Genomic DNA, 27,137 nt, shown 5'->3' on the forward strand with positions numbered 1-27,137 from the left:
TTAAACAACTGCTCTAACATAACTAGAAGACAATTATACAAGGATTGTGACAATCCAATTCTTAAGCTCAAACACTCAGCTACACAGATGTGACTCGCACCATGTATCTTCATCAATGTAGTTCTGAATAATATTTTTTACTTCACCATTCATCGCGAACATCAACGAGCAGAAAATTGCAAGGTCGAAAAAGTTGCATGTGATGTTGCATGTGGAGTTGCATGTGACCTTGAAGATGAGCCAGCAGATGAAGATGCTTCTCCGTGAACCCTACTGCTGGCATCTATGAAGGTAGGTCTTGTTGGCTGAAGAGCGTTATCAGTTTGGTTCAGCAGCAGAACGACAATCTCTGACATGGTCGGCCTTGCAGCAACAGTAGACTGGGTGCAGAGAAGAGCAATATTAATGATCTTTTTAACTTCTTCTGGTGAATAGTCACTTGGATCCAAGGTTTCGTCCACCATCTCTAATAACTGATCTCGTTCGTATAATTTCCAGACCTGTTTTAGAAAAGGAAACAGATGGAAGGATCAGAGCACTGGCTGACCCCTAGAACATTACTCCTATCGTATATTTGTGGTAATAAAAGCAGAAACAAATACGAAACAAGTGATGTATCTCGTCTCCTATTGAATGTTTGTGATAATAACAACTGTCATTACCCATTCAAGAAGATATTGAGTGGCAGGTTCGAGTTTTATGTCGTTGCACTTCCTGCCGCTGATTATTTCAAGGACCACAACACCATAGCTATATGTATCAACCTTTTCAGATAACTGCCCGTGAATTGCATATTCAGGTGCTGTATATCCACTGCATGATACATCGAGAATTTTGAATCAGTGGGCGTACGCTTTCCTTAATGCACAATAAAAGAAACAAGCATGTAACAATTACAAAAGCAAATGCTTGCAGCTGAATGACACTAACAAAGAATACTGAATACTGTTAAGACTCACAAAGTGCCAGCAAATATAGTGCTAAGGTGACTCTTGTCCTCAGGAAGAAGTCGTGCCAGCCCAAAATCTGCAACCTTTGGCTGGAAATTGTCATCGAGCAGAATGTTGCTGCATTTTATATCGCGGTGTATGATACGAACATGGAATTCTTGATGCAGGTAAGCAAGACCACGAGCTGTCCCAACAATTATATCAAATCTCTGCCTCCAGTTGAGGAACCCACGTTTATCGCCTTTTGAATGATTTATAAACAATAATGAGGCTCATATTAAATAACAAAGCATGTAATTCAAAGCAAAATGTAAGCTGTTTGAATGTGAAAAATAAGGAGTTACCGAATATGAACTTGTCAAGACTGCCATTTGCCATACACTCATAGACAAGAAGAAAATCATCATGTTTGCTAGAATATCCAATCAGACGAACTAAATTTCTATGATGAATATTGCTAATGAGTTTCACTTCGCTCTGAAAATCAGTTCTTGCTCTACTGGTTTCAGCAATTGCCAATCGCTTTACAGCGATGGTTCTTCCATTTTTAAGTTGACCCTGTAAAAATTATAATTGTCAGTACATCTGCATTAGTTCTGTTAGTACAAGTATAATGTGGATAAGATTATACTAACTTTTTTTTTTTGGGTCTTGTCTGTTGATAAAAATGATCACATACTTTTCCCAAAAGTTTCACTTGGAAGTTATGATTCATCAAGAAAGCAACATTTTTAACAGTTAAGAACTTCACCTTGTACACATCTCCGAATCCTCCTTCTCCTAGTTTATTTTTTTCACTGAAATTATTTGTAACATTTTTTAGATCCCTATAACGGAAATTGTATGACCCCTGTAATTTGGTTCCTCCCAATGTATCTCCTGCATAAAGATAACCTCGTGAGAACTATTTAAACAAGAAACAATAAAGGCACACCAAGTAAAAGAATATGAATCAAGGTGATAATCATTGAATCTGCTCTGGCAACAAAATGCTAATTAAAATAACACAACAAATTGTCTTGATAAGACACAATGCTCGGCTTGACAATGTGCATGTCTAATTGGAATGACAGACAATAAATCTTAAACACCTCTTTATACTTCAATACTAAACAAGCAAAATAAGTAAACTCCACCTGCTCATGTTCAACAACAAAGCCAAAGAAGAGATGATTCAAAATAGTGACACAAGATCAGTTTGTACAAGCTAATTGATGAAAAATAAATATTATCTCAAACAAAGTTCTGTCAGCATCGATCATGTACCTATGGGAATTTCTCTCTATGTTTATCTATCTAGCTATAGATATAGATATTAGCATCTAAATCATTGATCCTGTTCGGAATCTTAGTCGGATGAAGACCAGATGAGTTGTCACTGGTGTTGACGGAGAGGGGACTGTGACACTCTTATCATATGTACTCGTGTGAACAGACCCCACGCGGCGCTGATGGATAGCGATGACTAAGCCGGTAGTACCTGAGCTCTGGGCACACTCAGACAAACACACGGGACGTTAGAGGCCAAAAACCAGGAAAAAAATCCCCGGAACAGGCCCTCTGACGCTCAAGTCAGGTACCTTTTTTCCAAAAGAACAGTGTACGAAGAAGAAAAAAAAAGTAGAAGACAAGTGCGAATGAGAAGAGAGCGTACTTGCGCAAGGGAGAGGGCCTCCCTTTTTATATTACAGTGCATACCTCTGGAGGTTGACCGATGTTAGAGAATGTTGGGTGTCAGGATCTGTTTGGTGAGGGAGGACATGTAGTCCCCTTTTGTGTGCCGGAAGAAGGCTTTATTCGTAGATGACCGCAGACCGTTAGAATATTCCCTGACATACAACAGTTATTCTCTAATAGATGGTTACGATTCCCTGATCCTGTTATCGTGTAGCAGCCTCTGTCCCAACCGGGTATGAGTAGGACAGCTCGGGATGATCTGTCGAGTATAACATCTAACCTAAGTCTTGAGGGACAGGGAGCTATGGTGAGATCATCCAAGAGCCGACCAGGAGTTGGCCAATCGGGAGTTGACTTACTGAGAGAACTAGGTCTGGATATAACTGAGCCATGAGAACTCGACTAGTCAGATCCAAGTTGGTCATTCCCGCGATAGCACACCCTGATCCAGATCTGAGGTCTTGCTCGGTAAATACCCGACCTAGCCTTATACGTCTGACAATACCTGGAGATCCTACCCCTTCTTTCTCTAGCTGCTGACTGTCACGTCTCCTTGACTTTTGACTGTCACGTCCCCCTGACTTCTGACTGCCACATCCTCTTGACTTCTGACCGTCACGTCCCCTTGACTTCTAACTGTCACGTCCTCTTGACTTCTTACTTCCATGTCCCCTTGACTTCTGACTGCCCGGCTTTATCGGATCCTTCCATTATGTACCGTATCAAAAGCCTCCCCCCAAGTCTAGTTGAAGGAGGCTCAGGTCCGACTGACTAGACTCAGACCCCGGTGTCATTTATTTCGCCATTATGTCTCTAAATGCTACTCCTTTTCCCATATCCTCGATTGCGTAACCTGTTTAATAACTCAATCAACCTAGGGAGAAGGGTCATATAAACTTCATAAACTGCTTTCCCCTTCCCTTCCTATTTAAAAGGAGGTCGGTCTATCACCCTCCATAGGGTTGCATTTTCTTTCTACTGACACTTTTTACCCATGGATGTGAATTTAGAGTCGGATGAACTGCGGCATCTCCGTCAAAAATTGGAACAGATGAATCAACTGCTTACCCAAAGGGGTACGACTTTAGCTGAGATGACGCAGGATAGAGATCTTCAATCTTCTCTACGTCGAGACATTGAGGAACTTTGGCTAGCTACTAAATCTCAGGCCCGGGCTGAAGTAACGTTGAAATAGAAAGCTTATGCAGACTTGGAGAGCCAAGCCCAACTCCTTATCTATTGGAAAGAAAAACACACCTCTTCCATAACCCTTATTCAAGAAGAAAACCGGCTAAAAGATGAAATTATTGCTCAGCAATGCCGTATTATTCAGTCCACCAAGGCGGAGCTGATTCATGCATGATCTTACTTGCAGCAAGCAGGTTAAGCGGAACACCTTTGCCCAAGGTTCCGACCAGTTACTGATACTGGAGAAGAACCCGGATTACTGAGATGTCCGTAATGTAGAAACGAGATTTTGAGGGATGCCACCTGTATTTTATCAAACGAATGAAAGTCTGGTTGGGCTTCAGTCTTTGTTTCTTTTTTCCTTTCTTTCTCGGTACTTCTTTTTCATGAGTTACTGAATGCGGGAGTGTGTTTGTTTATGGCTCATGCTAAGATCCGAGGGCTGGAGTTTGGAGACGTGAGAGCATGCTCACTTATAACTCGCACTGAGGCAAGAGTCTGGAATCTCGACCGAGAGGTCGTTGGTCGTAAGAGTAAGCTCACTTGTAACTCGCACTAAGGCGAGAGTCTGGAGACATGAGAGCATACTCACTTATAACTCATACTAGGGCGAGAGTCTGGAATCTCGATCGAGAGGTCGTTGGTCATGAGAGCAAGCTCACTTATAACTCACGCTGGGGCAAAAATCTGGAGGCGTGAGAGCAGGCTCACTTATAAGTTGCACTGGGACGAGAGTCTGGAATCCCGACCGAGAGGTCGTTGGTCGTGAGCACAAGCTCACTTATAACTCGCACTGGGGCGAAAGTCTGGAATCCCGATTGAGAGGTCGTTGGTCGTGAGAGCAAGCTCACTTATAACTCGCGTTGGGGCAAGAGTCTGGAGGCGTGAGAGTAGGGTCACTTATAACTCGCACTGGGACGAGGGTCTGGAATCCCGACCGAAAGGTCGTCGGTCGTGAGAGCAAGCTCACTTATAACTCGCGCTGGGGCGAGAGTGCGTGAAAGCATGCTCACTTATAACTCGCACTGGGGTGAGAGTCTGGAATCTCAACCAAGAGGTCGTTGGTCGTGAGAGTAAGCTCACTTATAACTCGCGCTGGGGCGAGAGTATGAAGGAGTGAGAGCAGGCTCACTTATAACTCGCGCTAGAGCGAGAGTCTGGAGGCGTGAGAACATGCTCACTTATAACTCACATTGGGGTGAGAGTCTAGAATCCCGACCGAGAGGTCATTGGTTGTGAGAACAAGATCACCTATAACTCGCGTTGGGGCGAGAGTCTGGAGGCGTGAGAGCATGCTCACTTATAACTCGCACTGGGGCGAGTGTATGGAATCTCGACCGAGAGGTAGTTGGTCGTGAGAGCAAGCTCACTTATAACTCACGTTGGGGCGATAGTCTAGAGGCGTGAGAGCAGACTCACTTATAACTCACACTGGAATGAGAGTCTAGAATCCCGACTGAGAGGTTGTTGGTCATGAGAGCAAGCTCACTTATAACTCGTGCTAGGGCGAGAGTCTGGAGGAGTGAGAGTATGCTCACTTATACCTCGCACTGGGGCGAGAGTCTGGAATCTTGACTGAGAGGTCGTTGGTCGTGAGTGCAAGCTCACTTATAACTCGCGCTGGGGCGAGAATCTGGAGGTGTGAGAGCAGGCTCATTTATAACTCACGCTGGGGAGAGAGTCTCGAGGCATGAGAGCATGCTCACTTATAACTCGCATTGGGGAGAGAGTCTGGAATCCGACTGAGAGGTGATCTGAAGGTCTGACCAGGAAACGATCTGAAGACCTGACTAGGAAGCAATCTGGAGGCTCGGCCAAGAACTAATCTGAAGGCTTGACCAAGAACTGATATGGGGCTTGACTAGGAAGCAATCTGGAGGCCTGACCAGGAACTTATCTGGAGGCCTGACCAGGAACTGATCTGGAGACCTGACCAGGAACTATGATCTAGAGGCCTAACCTAGGAATCGATCTAGAGACCTAACAAGGAACTATGATCTAGAGGCCTGACTTAAGAAGCGATCTGGAGACCTGACCAGAAAGTGGTTCGGGCGAGCAATACTTGTGATTGGAGGCCTGACCAGGAAGTGGTCCGAGCGAGCAATACTTGTGGGTTGAAGGGATTGTACTCGAGGACTTAGCCTAATACTCCTGCATCCACAAAGTACAATACATAAGGTTTTAATCAAATTTAAACCTTACCCTGATTTCGAGGAGGAGTAAAGGCGTCGAATTTGGATCGACATTTCCCGTCGTTTTCCTTTTCATTTCCCGAGGCCGCCACATGGAATTTTCAATCATCGAGGCATGGTCTTCCCAAAGTAGGGTGTTCCTGTTCGCATATCCTTCTCTATGATTTTCCTGTCGCTTCCATCATAAATGCTCTTTCCTAGAGGATGGCACGTGTCCTACAAACTTAACTCGTCATAATATGACGAACGCTTTTTGCACGCGACCCCAAATCGCTTCCGCCCCTTGATCTGACGATTAACGTGTGCTATGTCATTTCAGTTGTCCAGCTCGCTTTCCGATGCTTCCTAAGGGTTTTGATTTAAAAACCCTAAAGGTGTTGGTGCAATCGACCTCCAAGGTTTTAATGTCAGACAAATATATTTAAGTATGCTTAAGTATGTTTAAGTATGGAGCTTGATCTAGCAAAGTCCTAGTTGTAGGCTAGGCAAGGGAAGTCCTAGTTGGAGGCTAGGTAAGGAGAGAAATCTCGGTATATCATAGAAGCCAGGTGGATAGGTCTGGAGGACTTGATCCCTGGTAGCCGAATACTGAGTCTTAGTTGTAGGCTAGGTAAGAGAAATCTCGGTATATCGTGGAAGCCAGGTGGATAGGTCTGGAGGACCTGATCCCTGGGTAGCCGAATACTGAGTCCTGGTGAGTGAAGCCAGGTTGAGAAAACCCTAGGGGGTGATAATCTTAGGTAACGAGAAGTCTTGGAGAAGTGAACTCCAAGCAAGGTTGATCGGATGGTTTCCGGTCGACCACGCGCGGTCGACCGAACCAGTGAATCTCGGTAAATCTAGGTTTAGGTTTTCCATTGTATTCTGTATTACTATTATTACTGTTGGCTAATATACTATTGCAGGAAAAGTCTTAGTGGATCGGATGATCAAACACTGAGCAGGCAAAAGTCCAAATAGGTCTGGAGGACCAATGTTTGGCAGGTAAGATGAGGTATGCAACTGGAGGAGCGACAGTGAGGTCGGGTTCCTAAAGGGAACAACCTTAGGTCGCTGATCCAACTGAAGAAACCAAGAAGGTTTCCAAGTTAAGATCAAGACAGTTCTACTATCTATATTATTCATGCATTATATTACTGTCCTAACCTTTGTTTTGCAGGAATATTGTTTAACTCTGTTTTGCAGATTCGGCCTGATCGGTCGACCGAACAGGCCGAACCAGCTTGATTCAGACCAGAGATCAGTTCAGACCAAAGTGAAGCAAAGTCCGATCGAAGCTTGATCGGTCGATCGAACCAGGGATCGGTCGACCGATCCAATCAGTATTAATGGAGCATTAAATCAAGATCTCAGCAGATTTCAACGAACAAGGAAAAAAGCTTGTTCGGTCGATCGAAAAGATGGATTGGTCGACCGAACCATTAAAGATCAGTTAATGCAGATTTCCGAGCCAGCGTCAGACTCCAGCCAAGAAGGAAGGAGGGAGCGGGTTCGGTCGACCGAACAGTGGGATCGGTCGACCGAACGCCCAAGGCCTATAAAATGAGGCTTGAAGTATGAGGCCAGTAGAACTTTTCTGATCGATTCAAGTGCTCTTCTGCAAGCTGCTCACGCTACAAGTCTTCATCAACGCTGCAAGAGACTTCATCCGATAGTGCCGACCGAGCTACGATTCACTACTACTATTGTCGGTATATCATTTCATTTATACTGTACTTAATTTCCTGTAAGATAGTAGGAGTGTTACTATCTTATATCATTGTACTTGTACGATCCACTTCTTTCCGAGGTTCTCGGAAAGAAGGGTTTTAGTGTTTTGCCCATCGGTGCGGTCAAGGACCGCGGGCCTTCGAGTAAGAGTCGAGCTAGGCTCCGAATGAAGTAAATAATCTGTCTCTCTTTTACTTTCCGCTGTGCACGACTTTAATTTAAAAGATAAAGAAAAGTTTTAAAAAGACGCGATATTCACCCCCCCCTCTATCGCACTAACTCGATCTATCAAAAGGTTGTCCACCGTTGTTCCCTATCGCTTCGACTCCCTTCGACATTTCTTCTTCTTCTTGCTCTGCTTTCTCGCCTTCTTCTCTATGCATTTCTTTTGTCCTCTATAAGTACTCTTCTTCTTCCTTCATCTCTCATTCCTTTCGATCTTATAATGGCCGGTGAAACGGAGGTGCCCCTGTATGCCTACTTTCGTTCCGACATAGATAAGAGTGACCTTAAGGCGATTCAGTCGAGTTTGGAACTCTCTGAAGCCTACAAGCTTCGTCCTCTGGGGCTTGCTGACCATCCTGCTTCCCCTCCTGCCGATTTTGTGACCTTCTTCAAAGATCAACTCCTTGGCGGCCTTCGCTTCCCTATCCATCCGTTCTTCTCCTCTCTGAGCAGGTACTTCGGTGTTTCGTTGTCTCAATTCACCCCTAATGTCTTCCGCGTTATGTGCGGAATGGTGATCCTTTGTCGCTTATATCAAATCCCTCTGACCCTTCAGCATTTCCACCACTTTTACACCCTCAAACACTCAGAGTCGGGTGTTTTCATGGTGCAGTCCAGGGTCAGGTACAAATTTTTTGAAGGGATGTCTTCTTCTAACAAAGGTTGGAAGTCTAGGTTCTTCTATGTCCAATTGCCCGAGTCAACATCCTGGCCTGTTGAGTGGCGTTACACTCTTCCAACTCCTTTTGAGCTACGAGACCACCAACATCAACCACACTGCCACACGGCTTCCGAAAAGTTGGAGGGCATGCAACTTCGGCTCTCCATGCTGCTGCGAGATAGCATGCTTCATACTTTTGGTCTTAGTCCCGTTTGGACGCCTTTGGGCGCTCCTTTTGGTAAGATCCAATGTCTACTTTCGTTCCGACATAGATAAGAGTGACATTAAGGTGATTCAGTCGAGTTTGGAACTCTCTGAAGCCTACAAGCTTCGTCCTCTGGGGCTTGCTGACCATCCTGCTTCCCCTCCTGCCGATTTTGTGACCTTCTTCAAAGATCAACTCCTTGGCGGCCTTCGCTTCCCTATCCATCCGTTCTTCTCCTCTCTGAGCAGGTACTTCGGTGTTTCGTTGTCTCAATTCACCCCTAATGCCTTCCGCGTTATGTGCGGAATGGTGATCCTTTGTCGCTTATATCAAATCCCTCTGACCCTTCAGCATTTCCACCACTTTTACACCCTCAAACACTCAGAGTCGGGTGTTTTCATGGTGCAGTCCAGGGTCAGGTACAAATTTTTTGAAGGGATGTCTTCTTCTAACAAAGGTTGGAAGTCTAGGTTCTTCTATGTCTAATTGCCCGAGTCAACATCCTGGCCTGTTGAGTGGCGTTACACTCTTCCAACTCCTTTTGAGCTACGAGACCACCAACATCAACCACACTGCCACACGGCTTCCGAAAAGTTGGAGGGCATGCAACTTCGGCTCTCCATGCTGCTGCGAGATAGCATGCTTCATACTTTTGGTCTTAGTCCCGTTTGGACGCCTTTGGGCGCTCCTTTTGGTAAGATCCAATGTCCCTCATTCCCAGTCTTCGCTAACTAAGGTATTTTCTTTTTATTTTACAGAAGCCGCCATGTTTCGTGCCTACGCCCTCAACTCTTCTAAATTGCCGAGCGATGTTCTGAAGAGTCTGGGCCCAGAGGTTTTGGCGGACCAGGAAATTCCTCAAGCACCTCAAGTTGACGCCCCATCAGAGGCCTCCTCGCACCAATCTGGGGACCTGAGGCTTAGGGAACTGAATCCCTCCCCATTGAGGTGGTCGCCGGTGAGAGGGCTCCCTCTCTAGCCCCTGAAAAGTGTCTGCGCCTCCAACGCAAGAGAAGCGAGTTATCCCATCAGTCCAAGTTTCTCCGTCGAGGCCTCCCCTGTCACAAGTCTCCTCCAAGGCCAAAACCCCTTACTCGGGTAGCCTCTTCTCTAGCGGCAGAGACTGTGACTTCTTCTCCGATTCCTGTCTGTGTCCCGGACTAGGCCAGCCCCCGAGCGGGAGACTAGCCCGGGGACTCCTCGACCCCATCTCTTCCACCTCCTGCTCCTACCTCGGCACCTGCTTCTTCGTGCCCCAAGAAGCGCCTCAAGGGCAAATATGCCTTCACCTCCTCCTTCCAGTTGCTTTCTCTGTAGGTGCAAGGCCCCATTCCTCCTGCCAGCGTCTCTTCCTTCTGCGGTCAGGTGAAATTTCATAGGGCCCTGGCTGAATCCTAGAAAACTGTCGCCGACCAGATTTTGAAAGGCCCACTACTGGAGTTAGCTGACCTATTCTTCAATCGGCTAGTATCGGTGAGTTTTCTCTATCTTTTTTTCATATCCTGAGATAATGCTAATCTTTCCCTGCTCTTGATAGGCCTGCGCCATGGGCCTGAGCATATCACAGTATGTGGTCGGCCTTCAACGAGAGAACGAGCCCCTGAGGGCTCGCCTTCGAGAGTTGGAATCTCCCGCTACCACCATCCACGTTTTTGACTTGACCACCTCTGACAACCCATTGCAATCTTATCTTCAAACTATCAGGGAAAAAGCCCAAACTGCCAGGGACCTGGTTCAGCCAGAGTTAGAGAAAGTGCAGACCTTGCAGACAACCCTGAAAATGAGTGAGTCCAAGCTCAAGTCCGAAGGGCTGAGGCGCGCCCAAATTTTGGTTAATCTAGTGGAGAAGGAAGCTGAGATGGCTGTCGTATCTCTACGGCTGTAGGAGTTGCAAGGGGCCCACGTCGCTCAGGAGAAGGATTTGGCAATCAAGAAGGTAGATCTAGCTGTCAACGCCGATTGGGAAGCTGCCCTTCGGAAGCAGTGGAAGGTAGGCACGGCTACCCTGAAGTCCCTCCAAGCAGACCTCTCCAAGGCTGAGGATGAAGTTGCCGCCACACGTCAGGAACTGGCCCTAGTCCGAGCTGATGTGGACAAGGGTAAGGACGAGCTGAAGGATTATCAGACCTGTGAGGTTGCTCATCTGCAAGCTTACAAGGCCACCTACTTGACTTCCAAAGAATTTGGAGCGAAGATAGGAAATCTCATCGATTGGATGGTATGCTACGGTGGCGTAGGAGCCCAGCTACGGCTTTGTGAGAAAGGCTACCTCCGATCAACCCCCGAAAATTTCTTGGACAGGGGTCGCCTTCTCCGAGAGCTTCCGACGACGCCTTCCCATCTTTTGATGATTAACTGGCGCTTTTCTTGTACCCTTTTCTTCTATGAATGTACATTTTGACTTTGAAAATTATTACAGGCATATGTCGGGGCGGATGATCCTAGTATCATGTATTGTTCACTGAGTACGTTCACATATATCCCACGCTACTCCCCGCTTGTTACATTCAAGTAGTTTGTTCACTACTCATCCCTCCTGGAGAGGTTTCACTGACTTAGCCTCCCTATAGGCATTAAGGCACGTGATCGGTCAGGTTTTATCCGACTGGGCATCTATCCCGACCACTCTATTTAATATCCTTACCAGGTTTGGTGATTGGGCGACCCGGTCATTTGCTTCGGTTGACCAGTCTACGCCAGAGCTCCCGACCGAGTTTCGTGCGATCGAGCTACCTGCCCAATCGTGAGCCCCGGTACTTGAGAGTTTCGAGAGGGAGCTACTGTAGCATCGCCTACTCCCGAAGCCACGACCCACCTTTATCTCTATCATTCTCTCACCTCCGCTTTTTCCGACACGCCTCCTCGACACGATTTTCTAGAATGATCCTACGGCTATCATTGCTTTTAAGTTTGTGGCTGACGTCATATACTTTAAATCAAACCATTCGATGGGCGCTGACGACGAGACCCTCTATGCCCCCCTTGGCAGTTATAAATACCCTTCTCCTTCCACTTTACTTAACTTTTTGTCTCCCTTCTTCTTTTTCCTGGTATTAGCTGTGCTCGACCCCTTGTACTTCTCGTTTACACCATCTCATGGATTCCCCTGCACCTACCTACGCTCCCAGAGTTTCGACCTTTATTAGCGTGGATCTGGACGATCTTCGCTTCACCTATGAAATCCCCAGGGTCATGCATATCATCATCATACCTCCTGAGGTCCACCGGGTCACTTCGCCTCCGGAAGGGTACGTGACCTTCTTCAAAGAACAGTTTGTTGTCGGTCTCCGCCTTCCCCTTCATCCTTTCTTTTCTGAAGTGAGTCGTTATTTCCGTATTGTCCTTTGCCAACTTACCCCTAATTCCATGAGGATTTTGTCTAGGTTTGTCCTCCTCTGTGAAGTGTGCGACATACCCTGGACTCTCTGCTTATTCCACTGTTTCTTTACCCCTCGCCGTCACAGTGAAGGCCTTTTTCGTCTTCAGGCCCAGACTCGAACCACCTTTTTTGTTCCCCTCCCATCCTTAGACTCGGAGTGGAAAGAAAAATATTTCTTCTTGAGCTTTCCCTTAGCCGTAGAATGACCTACTCAGTGGCGCTCAACTCTTCCTCCGGCCCCGCATCTAGGGAATTTTCAGACAGACCCCGACTTCATAGAGGCCTCCACACAACTAGGATGTTGGCGCTTAGATCTGCTCAGACTGCTGACAGAGGACATGCTATTTTTGTTCAGGCTGAGCCGCATTTCTTCAGAACTACCACATTCCTTAGGTAAGGCTTACCCCACCCCGACAAACCTTTGTTTCCCTACTCTAATTTTGATGTTCTTCTTGCAGCCGACACTTTGGCTCGGGTGCCCCCAATCAGGCCTCTTCCCCTAAGCGATTTGGAAATACAGCACATGGGACGCATAATACTGGTTAGGAGGGGTCTCTCGCACCTTGCTTCCCTTCCCATAGGGGTAACTACCTCAACTGCTCCTCAGTCGGCCGCTCGAGCAACCCCACACGTTTGCATCGCTCCTGAGCCCTCAAGGCACGCTCCTCCCATGCCTCCTGTTCGTTGGTCCCAAACTTCATCAAAGAAGTTGGATTCAAATGAGCAACCGCTTTCACGATGAACCAGATGCCAACCCGTGGAACCCGACCTGTCATTCGAGGCCTCGACTGCTACTCCATCGTCCTGACCAACTTCCTCTTCCATTCCTGATCCCCCGCCCCCAAGCAATCCTATTAGGCTGCCTCGAACCAGGGCTAGATCTAACCGAGGAAAGGCTCCAATTGTCAAGGAGGAAATTGCCTCGAGGCGACAATATAGCTCTAGTGCCCAGGTCAGACCTTCTCCTCGACCAACCGCTCCCTCTCAACCTATCCCTTCCGTTCATCCTGGGTCTGTCCCTCCTTCGTCTGGCCCTTCTGTTCAGCCAGGGTCTGCTTCTATCCCGCCTGGTCCCTCTTCTCAGCTAGGATCTGCTACCACCCCGCCTGGTTCATCTACTCAACGAAGATCTACTTCCACCCAGCCATGCCCGAGCGGGACTGCTCCAGACTTTTCCCGGCCTCGGTATCTTCGCTTCCGTGCCACTCTGCCCACAGAGTGGGGACTACATCGCTCTCTCGCTACTCCTGCTCATAATATCTTATTGCGGGGTCGATTAGCATCTTAATGGGAGCGCACCATGCAGGCGATGGATACCTGCGCCTTGCCTGGCCTGGTGGACTTGGCCTCTGAAACCGCTACTATGGTAAGCTTCCGTTTTCTTTTGCGACTATGCTCCTCCTACTCTGTTTCCTATTCTCACTCCACTGTGATTTTGAACAGATGTTTGCCCAGTTGCTCCACTTAAATCAGACAATCCTACACATATTTCGGTTTAATAAGATCCTAAAGGATCGAGTTGCAGACTTGGAGTCTCAAATCTCTGACCCTACTGTAGTCGTGTCTGGACTTAAGGCGGAGGTGGCGACCTTGAAGAAAGCAAGCACCTCCCAGGAACAGACCTTGGAAGAGGCCCAGTTAAAGATTAGTCGTCTCTGAGATGACAAGAGCAGGCTTGAAGTTCTCTTGCATACATCTGAGACTAAGTGTCAAGAGATTCAATCAGAGCTGACTCAGCGATTTGCAGCTCTAAAGGATTTCAAGCTTAGACATAAGCAAGAGATGGATCGTATGGCCCAGGAGTTGAGTTCTAGGGACCTGCTTATTATAGACTAGAGGCAGGATCTGGAGTCCCAAGCAACAGAGCTAGGTTCTTTGCAGGCAGAGCTATCTCAGGCTCAGTTTGCTTTATCGAGCTCTATTATTGCCTTGGAGACCTATAAGACTGGGGAGAGCGACCGCCAGCAAGCGAGCTGAGAAGAATATCTACACTCTTCAGCGTTCGATTCACAGGTAGGGGATCGCTTCATCACATCCGTGGCTTATGGTGCGGTGGGTGCACTTCAACAACTTGGGGAGCAAGGGTATCTGTCCTCTATCCCTCCTAAAGATTTTCTAGATCATCGTCACATCCTTAGAGAGATGCCTAACAACATATTCATAGAATTCAAATGACTTGTGTATGAGCGCTATATTGTACTCTATTAATGTGCACTTACTGTTGTGGCTACTTTCTTTCTAGATTTTATGCCTTTTCCTTAGTCTTAACTCAGTGAAGTCTGAGCTATTTTAACCCCAGCACAGGGTCTTGATCTGGCCTTAAAGAATATTCATGAGTGTTCTAGACCCAGGTATCCAGACCTGGCACTTCACGCCCAACCGGTCATATTTCCCCGATCTAAAATCTTACAAAGTACTAACTTAAGTACGATAGGGCTGGAGGTAGTTAGCACTCCAAGGACGGTCTAGCTTCTTACCCTGAGCATTCTGCAGATAGTAGGGCCCAATGCTAACCTTTTAACAACTTTATAAGGACCGTCCCACTGAGGTGCTAATTTGGCTACCTCCCCTACGGGGTTTGTCCTCTTCCACACTAAGTCCCCTTCTCCAAAAAACCAGGGAATCACCCTTCTATCGTAATTCTGATGCATCCTTTACCGATATGCAGTTAAGCGGGCAGCTGCCTACTCGCGAATTTCACTGATCAAATCTAGCTCTGAAAGGCGTCGTCTTACCCTGAGCGTTCTGCAATTGTAGGCACCCGACGCTAAGCTTTTAACAATTTTATAAGGACCGTTTGAAAGGTACTAATTTAGTTACCTCCCCTACGGGCTTTGTCCTTTTCCACACTAAGTCCCCTTCTCCAAAGAACCGAGGAATCACCCTTCTATCGTAGTTCTGATGCATCCTTTGCCGATATGCAGTTAAGCGGGCAGCTATCTGCTCGTGAATTTAACTGATCAAATCTAGCTCTGAAAGCCGCCGTCTTACCCTGAGCGTTCTGCAGTAGTAGGCGCCCGATGCTAACCTTTTAGCAACTTTATAAGAACCGTCCCACTGAGGTGCTAATTTGGTTACCTCCCGTACGGGCTTTGTCCTCTTCCACACTAAGTCCCCTTCTCTAAAGAACTGGGGAATCACCCTTCTATCGTAGTTCTGACGCATCCTTTGCCAATATGCAGTTAAGCGGGCAGCTGTCTGCTCGTGAATTTCACTGATCAAATCTAGCTCTGAAAGGCGCCGCTCAACATTTCCTTCATCATATAGGATTCGTCGAACTGAGGGCACTCCGACCTTTATAGGCACCACAGCCTCACTGTCGTAGGCTAAGTGAAATAGGGTGAGTCCTGTGCTCTCTCGAGGGGTCGTGCAGTAGGCCCAAAGAATGCGGGGCAGCTCCTCCACCCAATCACCTCCAACATGATTCAACTTGACTTTCAACCCCAGAACTATCTCCCTATTAGTAACCTCGGTCTGCCCATTGCTTTGTGGATAATCTACGAATGTGAAGGCTTGGGTTATGCTAAATCCTTGACACCAGGCCTAGATTTTATGACCTTGGAACTGTCCTCCGTTATCTGAAACCAACTTGTGCGGTATTCCAAATCAGCAGAGGATATTCTTCCATAAGAATTGAATAACGGCTCCCTCAGTGATTCTGGCCAGAGCTTCTACTTCCACCCATTTGGAAAAGTAGTCCACTGCTACGAGCAAGAACTGTTTCTGACCCGTGTCATCGGGAATGGTCCCACAATATCCATACCTCATTGGTCAAAGGGGCATGAGACTATAGAGGTTTTCAGCATGTCGGTCGGCCGATGGGTTAAGTTCTAATGCTTTTGGAAAGATAAGAAGGTATTCATCAGTCTTTGAGCATCTTTCTACAGAGTGGGCCAGAAATACCCGGCTAGTAATATTTTTTGGGCCAACGTCCTTCCTCTCGCATGATTACTGCAACATCCTTGATGTACTTCTTGCAAAGCATACTCCGCCTCCTCTATTCCTAAGTACTTGAGTAGCGGTCGGGAGAATGCTCGCTTATATAGCTTGCCCCCGATCAGGGTATACATATGAGCTCTTTTCTTGATCAACCTGACCTCTGCCGGATCAGCAGACAGGACACCCTACTGAAGATAAATGATCATCGATGCCCTCCAATCGATCGGATCCTCCATATTATTTTGCAGATCTATCTGAGCTATTAGGAAGACCTGTCCAGCACCCAGGTGGTCAAAGAGCTGGCCATTTGAGCTAATTCATCAGATCTTTGGTTATCTACTCGGGGAATCTTAGTCACCGTGACTTCTTTAAAATCCTCCTTCATCTTCTCTAGGTCTCCCGGTATAACTGCAGCTTGTCACTGTTAACTTCGAAATGACCTGCTACCTGCTGAGCCACAAGCTGAGAATCTGAATAAACAACCACCCAGATGGCTCCGACATGCCGACCTGCTTGTAGCCCTGCCAATAGTACTTCATATTCTGCCTTATTATTCGTGGTTCTGAAATTTAATCTGATGGTCAGCTGACAGACATCTTCCTGAGGGGATATCAGGAGTATCCCCACTCCGCTTTCCTGCTGGATAGACGATCCATCTACATAGATCTTCCAGGTTTCTTCGGAGTCAGGTTGATGAACCTCCGTCAGGAAATCTGCTAGATCTTGTGCTTTAATCACCGTTCAGGGATGGTATTGTATGTCATATTCTCTTAACTCAGTGACCCATTTGATGAGGCGACCTACTACCTCCACATTAGTGAGAGTTTTGCTCATGTGATGTTGGTCAGGACTGTGATGGGGTGTGCCAGGAAGTAAGGTCTTAAGCGACGAGCCATAAGTACCAATCCATAGACCAATTTCTCCAGTGACGTGTATCAGGACTCAACCCCTTTCAATAAGTGACTAAAGAAGTACACTAACCGTTATACATCGTCTTGCTCTTTCACCAATATCGCCCCCACGACCTCAGGGGTGGCTGACAAATAAACCCAGAGCGGCTCTCCAGTAATAGGTTTGAATAGTGAGGGTAAGATCTCCAGGTGCTTTTTTAATTCCTCGAAGGTCTGATTGCATTCGTCGTCCCATTGAAACTTGGCCACTCTCCTGAGTACTTTGAAGAAGGGTAGGGCTTTATCCGCAGACTAGGATATAAACCTGGACAGTGCAGTTACTTTGCCCACCAACTTCTTCTGAGCTTCTTTCAGATTTTGAGGCGCCTTCATGTCTCGAAGTGCCCGGACCTTCTTCGGATTAGCTTCAATTCCTCGCTTAGTAACGAGGTATCCCAAGAATCCACGCCCCGAGCTCCAAACAGGCATTTAAACGGGTTTAACTTTAGCCCATACTGACGTAGTGTGTCGCAGGTTTCTTCTATATCAGTAATCAAATTTATGGCCAAAGTGGATTTGATGAGGATGTCATCCACATAAACTTTCATATTTCGCCCTATCTACTGCCGGAAGATCTTATCCATCATCCTTTAATAGGGAGCTCCTGCATTCCTCAATCCAAAAGGCATGATGGTATAACAAAAGGTATCATCTGCCGTAATAAAGCTAACCTTCTCTTGATCTTCTTGTGCTAGAGGGATCTGGTGGTATCCTTGATAAGCATCAAGCATGCAAATCCTTTCGCAGCCCGAGGTCGAGTCCACCATATGATCAATCTTGGGCAGTGAGTAGCAATCTTTAGGGTTGGCGCGGTTGAGATCTCGGAAGTCAATGCAAACTCTCCACTTATTGTTGGATTTAGCTACCAGGATCACATTAGAGAGCCAGGACGGGAATTGTACCTCTCTGATGTGACATGCTTTCCTGAGAAGATCCACCTCAGTTTGGATAATCTTATTTTGCTCGGCCAAGAATCTCCTCTTATTCTGCTTGACTGGTCAGAAATCAGGCAGAAGGTGTAATCGGTGCTCAGCTACCTCGAGAGTGACCCCAGGCACCTCTTCAGGGGACCAAGCGAAGATGCCCCTATTGCGAGTCAAGCATTCGACCAGGTCCGTCTTGACTTCGATAGACAGGTCGCTTGATATGCGGGTGAGGCTCTCCGGACGTTCAGGATAGAGTTGGACCTCCTCCCAAGAGATAGGTTCCTCTGCTATAGGCAAAGGCTCCTCTTGAATGACGTGGATCCTGTCATCCTGGATTCGTTGAGCCTTGCGAGCCTCCACCTTCACCATGTCAATGTAACACCTACGAAAGACCAATTGTTCACCTTTAACTTCCCCGACCTGATCTCCCACAGGTAATTTGATCTTCTGATGAAAAGTGGAGACTGTCACCCAAAACTCGTGCAGTGCTAGTCTCCCTAAGATGACGTTGTATGAGGACGGCGAATCCACCACTATGAAGGTGCTTCTCCATGTCCTCACCAGGGGATCGCTACCTAAAGATATGGCTAGCTTTATCTGGCCCATGGGTCGTACTTCCTTGTCGGTGAAATCATACAATGAAGTAGTCATGGGTTGGAGTTCACTGGCGTCGATTTGCATGCTCTCGAACGCACTCTTGAATAGCACGTTAACAGAGCTTTCGGTATCCATGAAAATTCTGGCCACGCGACTATTGGTGATAACGACTTTGATTATTAGGGCATCATCGTGAGAAAGCTCCAGCTCCTCCAGATCTTGTGGCCCAAAACTGATGATGGGCCCTGCAGCTTGCTCCAGGGTGTATCCTACAGGGTGTATCTTCAGGTGTCGCTCGTGAGACTTTCAAGCCCTAGCAAAGTCTCTATCTGTGGGCCCTCTAGAGATCATGACAATCTCATGGATGGTCGCGTTTCCCCTGTTCTCTTCTTCTCGGGCTTTCCCAGGCTCCTGGTTGCGACCGAGCTGTTGACTTCCTTGTCCTACATTGTCAGGCTGGTATCTACCAGACTAACCTACCACGGCCTGTTGGCTGGCTAGCATCCTTTGCTGAGTCCTTGGCGTGATCTCAAGTGGAGGCAGGCCTAACTCAGCTGCATGCCGAGAGTCTCGGGGGAACTGGAAACAATCACTTGTGGCATGGGTGTGAGATCTATGGTAAGTGCAACAACGCAGTCCCCACTGCCCGACCCTTGGGACTTGGACAACTGCCACACCTGGGGCCGGCATGGGATCCTGACTAGGAGGGAAGGGCGGTCAGGCATCTCAGGTGCACGGAAGAGACTGAGCTGGTGGTTGGGGTGCCCTCTTCTCTGTTTTGTTGGCGGGAGTAGGTGCCTTCTCCACTTTCCACCGAGCTACCTGAGCCTCTTCTACATTGATATAGCTAGTGGCCTTCCCTAGCATCTCATCGAAGTTCTTCACGGGGTCTCGGATAAGATCTCGGAAGAACTCCCCCTCTACTAGTCCATGAGAGAAGGCGCTCATCAGTATTTCAGAGGTGGTAGATGGAGCGTCCTGGGACACCTTGTTGAAGCGCTTGATATAACTTCGCAAGGGCTCGGCAGACCCCTTCTTGAGGGCGAAGAGATAGTGGTCTGTCTTCTGGTACTTCCTGCTGCTAGCGAAGTGGCGCAGAAAGACAGTCTTGAAATCATGGAAGCAGGTGATGGATCCGTTCGGCAATCCATCGAACCATTTCTATGCCGAGCTAGATAGAGTATTCAAGAACACTCGGCACTTAATAGCATCGCTATATTGATGCAGTAGCGCAGCATTCCGGAACTTGCGGAGATGATCCTCCGGATCCTTACTACCATCGTACTCTCCAATGGCCAAGGGCTTGTACCCCTTCGGTAGCTTGTCCTCTAGTACCCTTAAAGAGAATAACACTTGCTCATCGAGCTCCCCTTGGGGCTCCTCCCTGAGAATTATAGCTTTCCCCTTCTTTGAGTCCCTGCGTGGGGAGCTTTCCGCCATAGAGGCCTGAGGTTGCTCTTTCTTATTATAACAATCTGGGTCCTTGTGATAATAGTCTGGGCCAGGTTCCCGATAAAAGGTCGGGGGGAACTCCTCAGGCTGTTTCCTCTTAAACCTTCTGTCAGAAACATGAATCGGGTCCTTGGAAACTGCGGGCATCTTGTACGGCCACGAAGCAGTGGTTTGTTTAATTTTTCGGAAGTCGCTCGCCTCTTGCCCTCCTTGAAAAGCTCATATTTTCCTGCCATCATGGTCACGTTGATCCGTCTGGTGTCCTCCATCTTCACATTCCAGAACAGGTGAAGAAAGTTCCCACAGATGGCGCCAAATTGATCCCGTCCGAAATCTGAGTCGGATGAAGGTCGGATGAGCTATCGCTAGTGTTGACGGAGAGGAGACTGTGACACTCTTATCGTATATACTCGTGTGAGCAGATCCCACGCGGCGCTGATGGACAGCGATGACTAAGCCGGTAGTACCTGAGCTCTGCGCACACTCAGACAAGCACACGGGATGTTAGAGGCCCAAATCAGGGAAAAAGTCCCCGGAGCAGGCCCTCCAACGCTCAAGTCAATTATTTTTTCCCCAAAAAAACAATGTACAAAGAAGAAAGAAAAGTAGAAGACAAGTGCGAATGGGTAAGAGAGCGTACCTGCGCAAGGGAGAGGACCTCCCTTTTTATACGACAGTGCGTACCTTTGGAGGTTGACGAATGTCGGAAAATATCGGGCGTCAGGACTTGTCGGGTGAGGGAGGACACGTAGCCCCCTTTTGTGTGCTGGAAGAAGGCTTTATTCACAGATGATCACAAACCGTTGGAATACTCCCTGACATACAGTAGTTATTCTCTAACAGGCGGTTACGATTCCCTGATTCTGTTGTCGTGTAGCACCCTCTGTCCTGACCAGGTATGACTAGGACAGCTCGAGATGATCTATCGGGTATAACATCTGACCTAAGTTTTGAAGGGCAGGGAGTTGTGGTGAGATCGTCCAAGAGCCGACCAGGAGTTGGCCAACCGGGAGTTGGCCTACTAAGAGAACTAGGCCTGGATATAACCGAGCCGTGAGAACCCCACCAGTCAGATCCAGGTCGGGCATTCCCCTGATAGTGCACCCTGATCCAGATCTGAGCTCCTGCTCGGTAAATACCCGACCAGGCCTTAAACGTCTGACGATACCGGGCGTTCCTACCTCTTTTTCTCTAGCTGTTGACTGCCACGTCTCCTTGACTTCTGACTGTCACGTCCCTTTGATTTCTGACTGTCACATCCCCTGACTTCTGACTGTCACGCCCCCTTGACTTCTGATTACCACGTCCTCTTGACTTCTTACTCTTTAACTTTATCGGATCCTACCATTATGCACCGTATCAATCATAAAGAACCTAAATTGTATGTATCTTTGGAAAAGATAAAGAGATTAAGCTTCTATGTTTCAATGTCAAGAGCCATGAAGCAGGTGTGCCCTATTGTTTGATAGTAGCCATAATGCACACTTCAAAAGCAAGGAGTTGTTGATGGCATAACTATGCCATAGTAAAATAGTTGGTATGAAGTCGTACTCGCTATTAAAGTTGGATCAACACAGCAAGTGGTGTTTCCAAATGCAACACAGCTGCCTTAATTGACTCTTGTAATGATATCAGGAACTGGAACAAAACTACGAACTTAGTTGACTACAAAAATTTGCGATGAAAACCAATATGTACCTCAACTCCCAGGCCTAATTAAACAAAACGATATATTGATCTTATTAGTACCTACTAGGCATCTGGATAAGATCAGATAGTCTATACTTGATGGAAAATTAGCAGATCAATGAAGATAAGATAAGATTCATAAACCTTCAAAAGCACTTCGTTGATCCCTGGATCTTCTGATCGACATAAGAGATATGACCCCTAGAAGAAGCAACAAGCCGCCGACTCCTCCAGCAACTCCCCCAATTAGGGCCCCCTTATTGCTCGATTTCGTTCTTCCTATTAGCACAGCCCGGGCTTAAATTAGGAATAAAAATCACTACTTTCTAGAAAAGATTAGCAAAAAATTAGTTGCCGAAGAAAATTTGGAGGAAAATATGATTGCTAATATTGTTATGTGTTTAGCGAGAGTTTTTTTAAAGCTTTTTTTATATATATAAGCGCATTTTGGTTTTGAAAATCACTAAATTCATACAAGCAAACAAAAAATCACAACTCTTTTTGCAGGGATGAACAAACATTAATTGCCGAGGAAAAATCTCGAGGAAATATGATTACTGTGTTTAGAGCCAATTTTTTTTTATTTATTTATCACCTGAATTCGTCAAGTAAGGCGACAGATCCACCGTTCGATCGGCCGGGAAGAAGGACTCGTCGGAGTACCTCATGAAGCATTCGACGTCCAGCGCCCGCCCGTCGGCGTGCGGCAGGCACTGCATCACGTTGCCGACCGCCTTCGCCAGGCACTGCTCGCACCCTTCCTCGCTCTCAGTCTCCAGGCACTGCGCTACAGCGAACACCCCCTCCCTCGCCGCTGCAGCGAAAAACTTCGGGATTCTCGGCGTGGCGGCGTTCAAATCCGCCATCAGTGCCCGCACTGCGGCGGTTAATCCTCCGATAGTCGCGTTGCGGTCGCCGCACAGCTTCCCGTTCATCCCCTCTACATCGGAAGAGGGGTCTGTCTCGTAGCGGAGGAAGCAGCCGTCGTAGATGACGTTACCGCTGTAGGCGGCGCCGCAACTACGAATGAGGCCTTCGGCAGCGGAGAAGCACGCGAGGCAGTCGGCGGCGGAGAGGTAGCCGCGGCACTGGAACAGGGCGTAGACTGAATTCTCTGAGCGGCGGCGCGAGGTGGCGAAGAGAAAGGAGTTTCTGTCAGAGATGGAGGAGCGGAGGTCGGCGAGGGTGTCGTTGAATGCTGCGGCGAAGGCGGAGGCGTCGATGGCGTTGTATGAGTTGCAGTTTTTTTGGAGGAGGTTGATCTGGGGGTCACCGACAGTTTCACGACTCCATAGTAGAAGCACCATGAATCCAAGAGCGGATCTCATGATGCAGATCGGGTCACCGGAGGTGGGCTGTGAGAACCGCTCCGGCAGAGAAGATCGGCCTTCTATAGAAGACGATGAAGTTGTGGATTTATGCTTTGCTACTGTCATTTGTAATAAATATGGAGTATTGTTTGGTCAACCCTTATCCCTCCGCCAATTACAGGTTGAAGGACGTCCAATTACAGGTTGAAGGACGGCTGAATAAAAAAAATTCCTCTGGTCAATTATAGTTTTCCTATTTACATCAGTCATGGGGCTGATGAGACGGCTAGATGATAGATTCCAACTTATTACTATAATAAAATATCTCTTTTAGATCATATTTAATTCGTTTCATTTTACAATAATGTAAATGATCAACTAAACTAAGTATGAACCAAAGCCTTCCCTTTTCACTTCTCCATTGGGCTTTTAATTTGTCTCTATTGCTCTTCTTGTCTGTCATTCTGCACATCTATTCAATTTTCAAAATGTTAAAGTGAAAAATTGTTTTCTTTCTTCAAAATGGGATCTTCTTAGTCTTTTAGAATAACTTCTCTTGTATTTTCTCATTAATAATCTGTCTCTTATTAATTATTCAATAGCTCGGTTCTCTATTCTTTTTTCTCAAGAGAAAAAAGGATTTTTTTTGTTCGCTAGAGAAGTCTTTTGTTCTTCTGATTATTGTAAAAGAAGAAAAAAAATCACTCAATGGCTCCTGATTCTTCTTCTATACTATGTTGTTACAAGTATTCCTTTGCTTTTATTTCTTTTCCTGCCAGTGCTATTTGGGAAAACCAACTACGAATCATTCACTAACTGATTCATGCTCAAGTGCGGACTGAAGAGTTTTCAATTGTTTGTTTTGGTACAGCAGGTTGTGAAGCATAATTTTTCCATACGAATGAAAAGATACTGCCATTTGAACTCCTACATCTCTTTAACAATAAGAAGAAGAAGAAATGAGTCGAATACAATGCAAATGCAAATTAAATGAGTCTATCCAATCATTTGTCTGTTTTGGAGTCTCATTCCTCTATTTACTAAACAAAGTTGACTTATTGACACTATTTGATGGTGGCTAAATGAGATACAAATACACTGGAGTCACCAGTAAAATATGAATTTTAAAGCAATATAAGCATTTTTGGAACTTGAAACCTTACTCTTCGGACCTACTAAATTGTAGTTGATGCAGTGGATATGAAAGGACCCTTGATTGGGGCCCAAGGAGCCCACAAGCCAGGAAGGATAGCGGTCAAAATCTAAGGCGACAAATAAATTAGGTCCCCGACCGCCACCGGTCGATCGGGCAGGCCCTAATTAAGCACCCCCCCTACTCTCGGCTCTATCCGGATTCACTCGGGGATTTACTCCTCAATATTTCGGATCAGCATTCGTCGATCGGACATGCTCTCATTAGGTCCCCCACTCTTGACTCTGCCCGGGTCCACTCAGGGCGCTACTCTCCACTGATCGGTGTTCGCCGATCGGGCAAGCCCTCAATAGGCTCTCACACCCAACCATGCCCGGGTCCACTTGGGGTTCTTCTCCCCAATACCCCTGATCTCACTCCCGGCCCCACCCGGGTCCACTTGAGGCTCTGCTCTCCAATATTCTTGATCGGCACTCGCCGATCAAATAGGCCCTCATTAGGTCTCCCACTCCCAGCTTCGCCCGGATCTACTCAAGACTCTACTACTCCCCAACAACCCTCGATCGGCGCCCGCCAATCAAACAAGCCCTCAGCAATCCGTCACTCCTCGCTCCACCCGGGTTCACTCAGGGCTCTGCTCCCCAACAACCCTAGATAGGCGCCTGCAGATCAGACAAGCGCTCACTCCCGGCTTCGCCTATGCCCATCCTCCTGTCGATAGAACCTTGAGCCATGAAAGCTCTTCACACGGAGAAAGACCAGTTTATATATGGTTGCTAGGCCAAAAGGCTGCCCAACCCAAAAGGCCACTTGGCCCATAAAGCCTATTTCTGCTCATTAAATGTTGCGCGTGGCTTATCAAAAAAACATATCTATACTTACCACACTCAACTATACCAGTCATATCGATGATGTGACTATTGGATATAATATAAGCGAGATGATGAGATAAGGTTGATACGCAATACACAATGATGTCATTTTCATTCAATGATGTGATAGCTTGCTACAGGATAAGCATGGTGATAAGACAGAGATGGTTGGCAACAAAATGATGTCTCATTTATTGCAGAGAGTATTAGAGGCGTTATAAAAGGGATCCTCCTCTGTTGGTACATTAATGGGCACACACACCTTCAAAAACATAAGATTTTATATATTTCAATTTCTTAATGTATCATCACCATATTTTATCTTGATCGCCGAAGTAACCACTCTAGGGACCCCCCCCTAGCCTATTTACTGACGATCTTCTTCCTTTACTTCTTTGCGTGCAAGCAATCCTCGGAAATCCTCATCTTGGTGGTCTCCGACGCTCTTAGGCTTGGTCAGCATTGGCAACACCTCACTGACATTTTCAACTTAAAGTCCTCCTTTGGTCAGCATCCCAACCACCTCATCGGCAATCCACTCCTCACAGCTTCTAGATGGGATCAAATTTAACGTCATCTATGGCAACACATTACACCCGATCAGGAATATGAAGATGGACGATGCCAGCAAAATAACTATGTCTTTGTCGCAAGAGGACCTCGATTTACTTGTGTTAGCTAAGGCACAAGCGTTGGAATATGAAGATGGACGATGCCAGCAAAATAACTATGTCTTTGTCGCAAGAGGACCTCGATTTACTTGTGTTAGCTAAGGCACAAGCGTTGGAGAAAAAGCAGCAAGCATGTCGCTTCAAAAACACCCACAGCACCCGCCACATCATCTGAGGGACCCCCCAATCTGGGGGCACTCTAAAACCAAGCGGTCAATCAAATTTCCTAGGGCCTTAATCTGAGCGCCCATTGAAGAGGGCACCAGAGCCGAGCAGTCAGAAGAATCTTCTACTCGGGACACACCAACTTGAGACCCTAAGTGAGGCAAGGTGAAGCAAGCTTCCAAGAGCTCAAGCAGAGATTGGTGAGTGCTCCACGTCGCGAAGTCTCTGTCGAACTTCGGGGGATGAATATTCGCTCCGGCCATCGTCTTGATCGTTGTGCTTCAGTCGGCGGTTAGTCCTTCTGAGGCGGTCTCGCTCTGATACCAATTGTAGGTGCAACGGAGGTCGGCAAGAGGGGGCGTGAATTTCCTGCACAAATTAAAACTACCCTCCTCGGATTTTTCAACTTGAAAGTGCAATAGCAATAATAATAAAATTAAAACAATAAAGCTAGAGACTTGGGAGTTAACCTAGTTACAACCAAGAAGGTCGTTAATCCAGGGCGATGAAAAAGTGCGCACTAGAAGAATCTCCTTCTCTGAAGGCGGAGAAGCCTTTTACACTCTAACAGCTCAGAACTATTGCTAGGAATTGATTACAGAGTTGATGGAACAATTGATATCTAATTCCTAGTTCCAAAGGCCTTTATATAGCCTCTGGAAATTCTATCTCAGATGTCTGAGGCGCCTCCAATAGAGGTCCAAGGAACCTCCATCGAGAGAGTGGATAAAACTTTATCCAAAAGCTCAACGTTCACTTCTGCCAGGTCCGAGGCGCCAACAGTCATTGAAGGCGCCTCCAACAGGCATTGAAGGCGCCTTCAAGCTGGAGGCGCCTCCAAGCCTGATGGAGGCACCTCCAAGCTGGCTGGCAGCTTTTTCCAACTTGCTTGCTTCTTTGCTTCATCTTCCGAAGTCTCGTTCTTTTGGGTGATTCCGGCCAACCGAAATAGGGCTCACTCGAACCCAATTCTCGGCCTTCTCCTCGAGCAGCCTTCCTCCCGACTTAACGTCCCTCGAGCGCCGCACACATTCTTCTCACCCATCGGTGTACTCTTCCACAGCTCTATCGTCCTTCGGACGCACCGAGCCCGTCGGCTCCTTTCCGGTGCCGTCCTTCTCGCTAGCTGCGTCTTCCGCTCAACTTCCTGCTCTCCTAAGCTCCTGCACACTCAGACACAGGGGTCAAACACAAAGCAGGACCTAACCAACTTGGTTGATCACATC

General features: G+C 47.1%; 1 protein-coding gene across 1 annotated transcript; it reads right to left on the reverse strand.

Moving 5' to 3' along the window:
- Positions 1–23,191, reverse strand: LOC122024160 (cysteine-rich receptor-like protein kinase 2). Its single transcript, XM_042582716.1, has 7 exons — positions 22,336–23,191; positions 21,885–22,019; positions 1,702–1,829; positions 1,295–1,508; positions 960–1,191; positions 663–813; positions 1–500 (listed from the first exon to the last, which is right to left on the reverse strand). Exons 1-7 carry the CDS (start codon positions 23,174–23,176, stop codon positions 162–164), a joined length of 2,040 nt encoding a protein of 679 aa, XP_042438650.1. The 5' UTR covers positions 23,177–23,191; the 3' UTR covers positions 1–161.
- Positions 23,192–27,137: the final 3,946 nt, after the last annotated feature.

Source organism: Zingiber officinale, chromosome 9B, assembly GCF_018446385.1.
Source record: "Zingiber officinale cultivar Zhangliang chromosome 9B, Zo_v1.1, whole genome shotgun sequence".
Taxonomy (NCBI): Eukaryota; Viridiplantae; Streptophyta; class Magnoliopsida; order Zingiberales; family Zingiberaceae; genus Zingiber; species Zingiber officinale.

What these genes read in the sequence shown, in the direction of transcription:
- LOC122024160 (XM_042582716.1), bottom strand. Translation starts at nt 23,176, where the DNA reads ATGACAGTAGCAAAGCATAAATCCACAACTTCATCGTCTTCTATAGAA. An exon ending in GATTCGGAGATGTGTACAAG is followed by an intron (nt 1,509 to 1,701) that starts GTGAAGTTCTTA and finishes TAATTTTTACAG; the next exon opens with GGTCAACTTAAAAATGGAAG. An exon ending in ACTATATTTGCTGGCACTTT is followed by an intron (nt 814 to 959) that starts GTGAGTCTTAAC and finishes TGTATCATGCAG; the next exon opens with TGGATATACAGCACCTGAAT.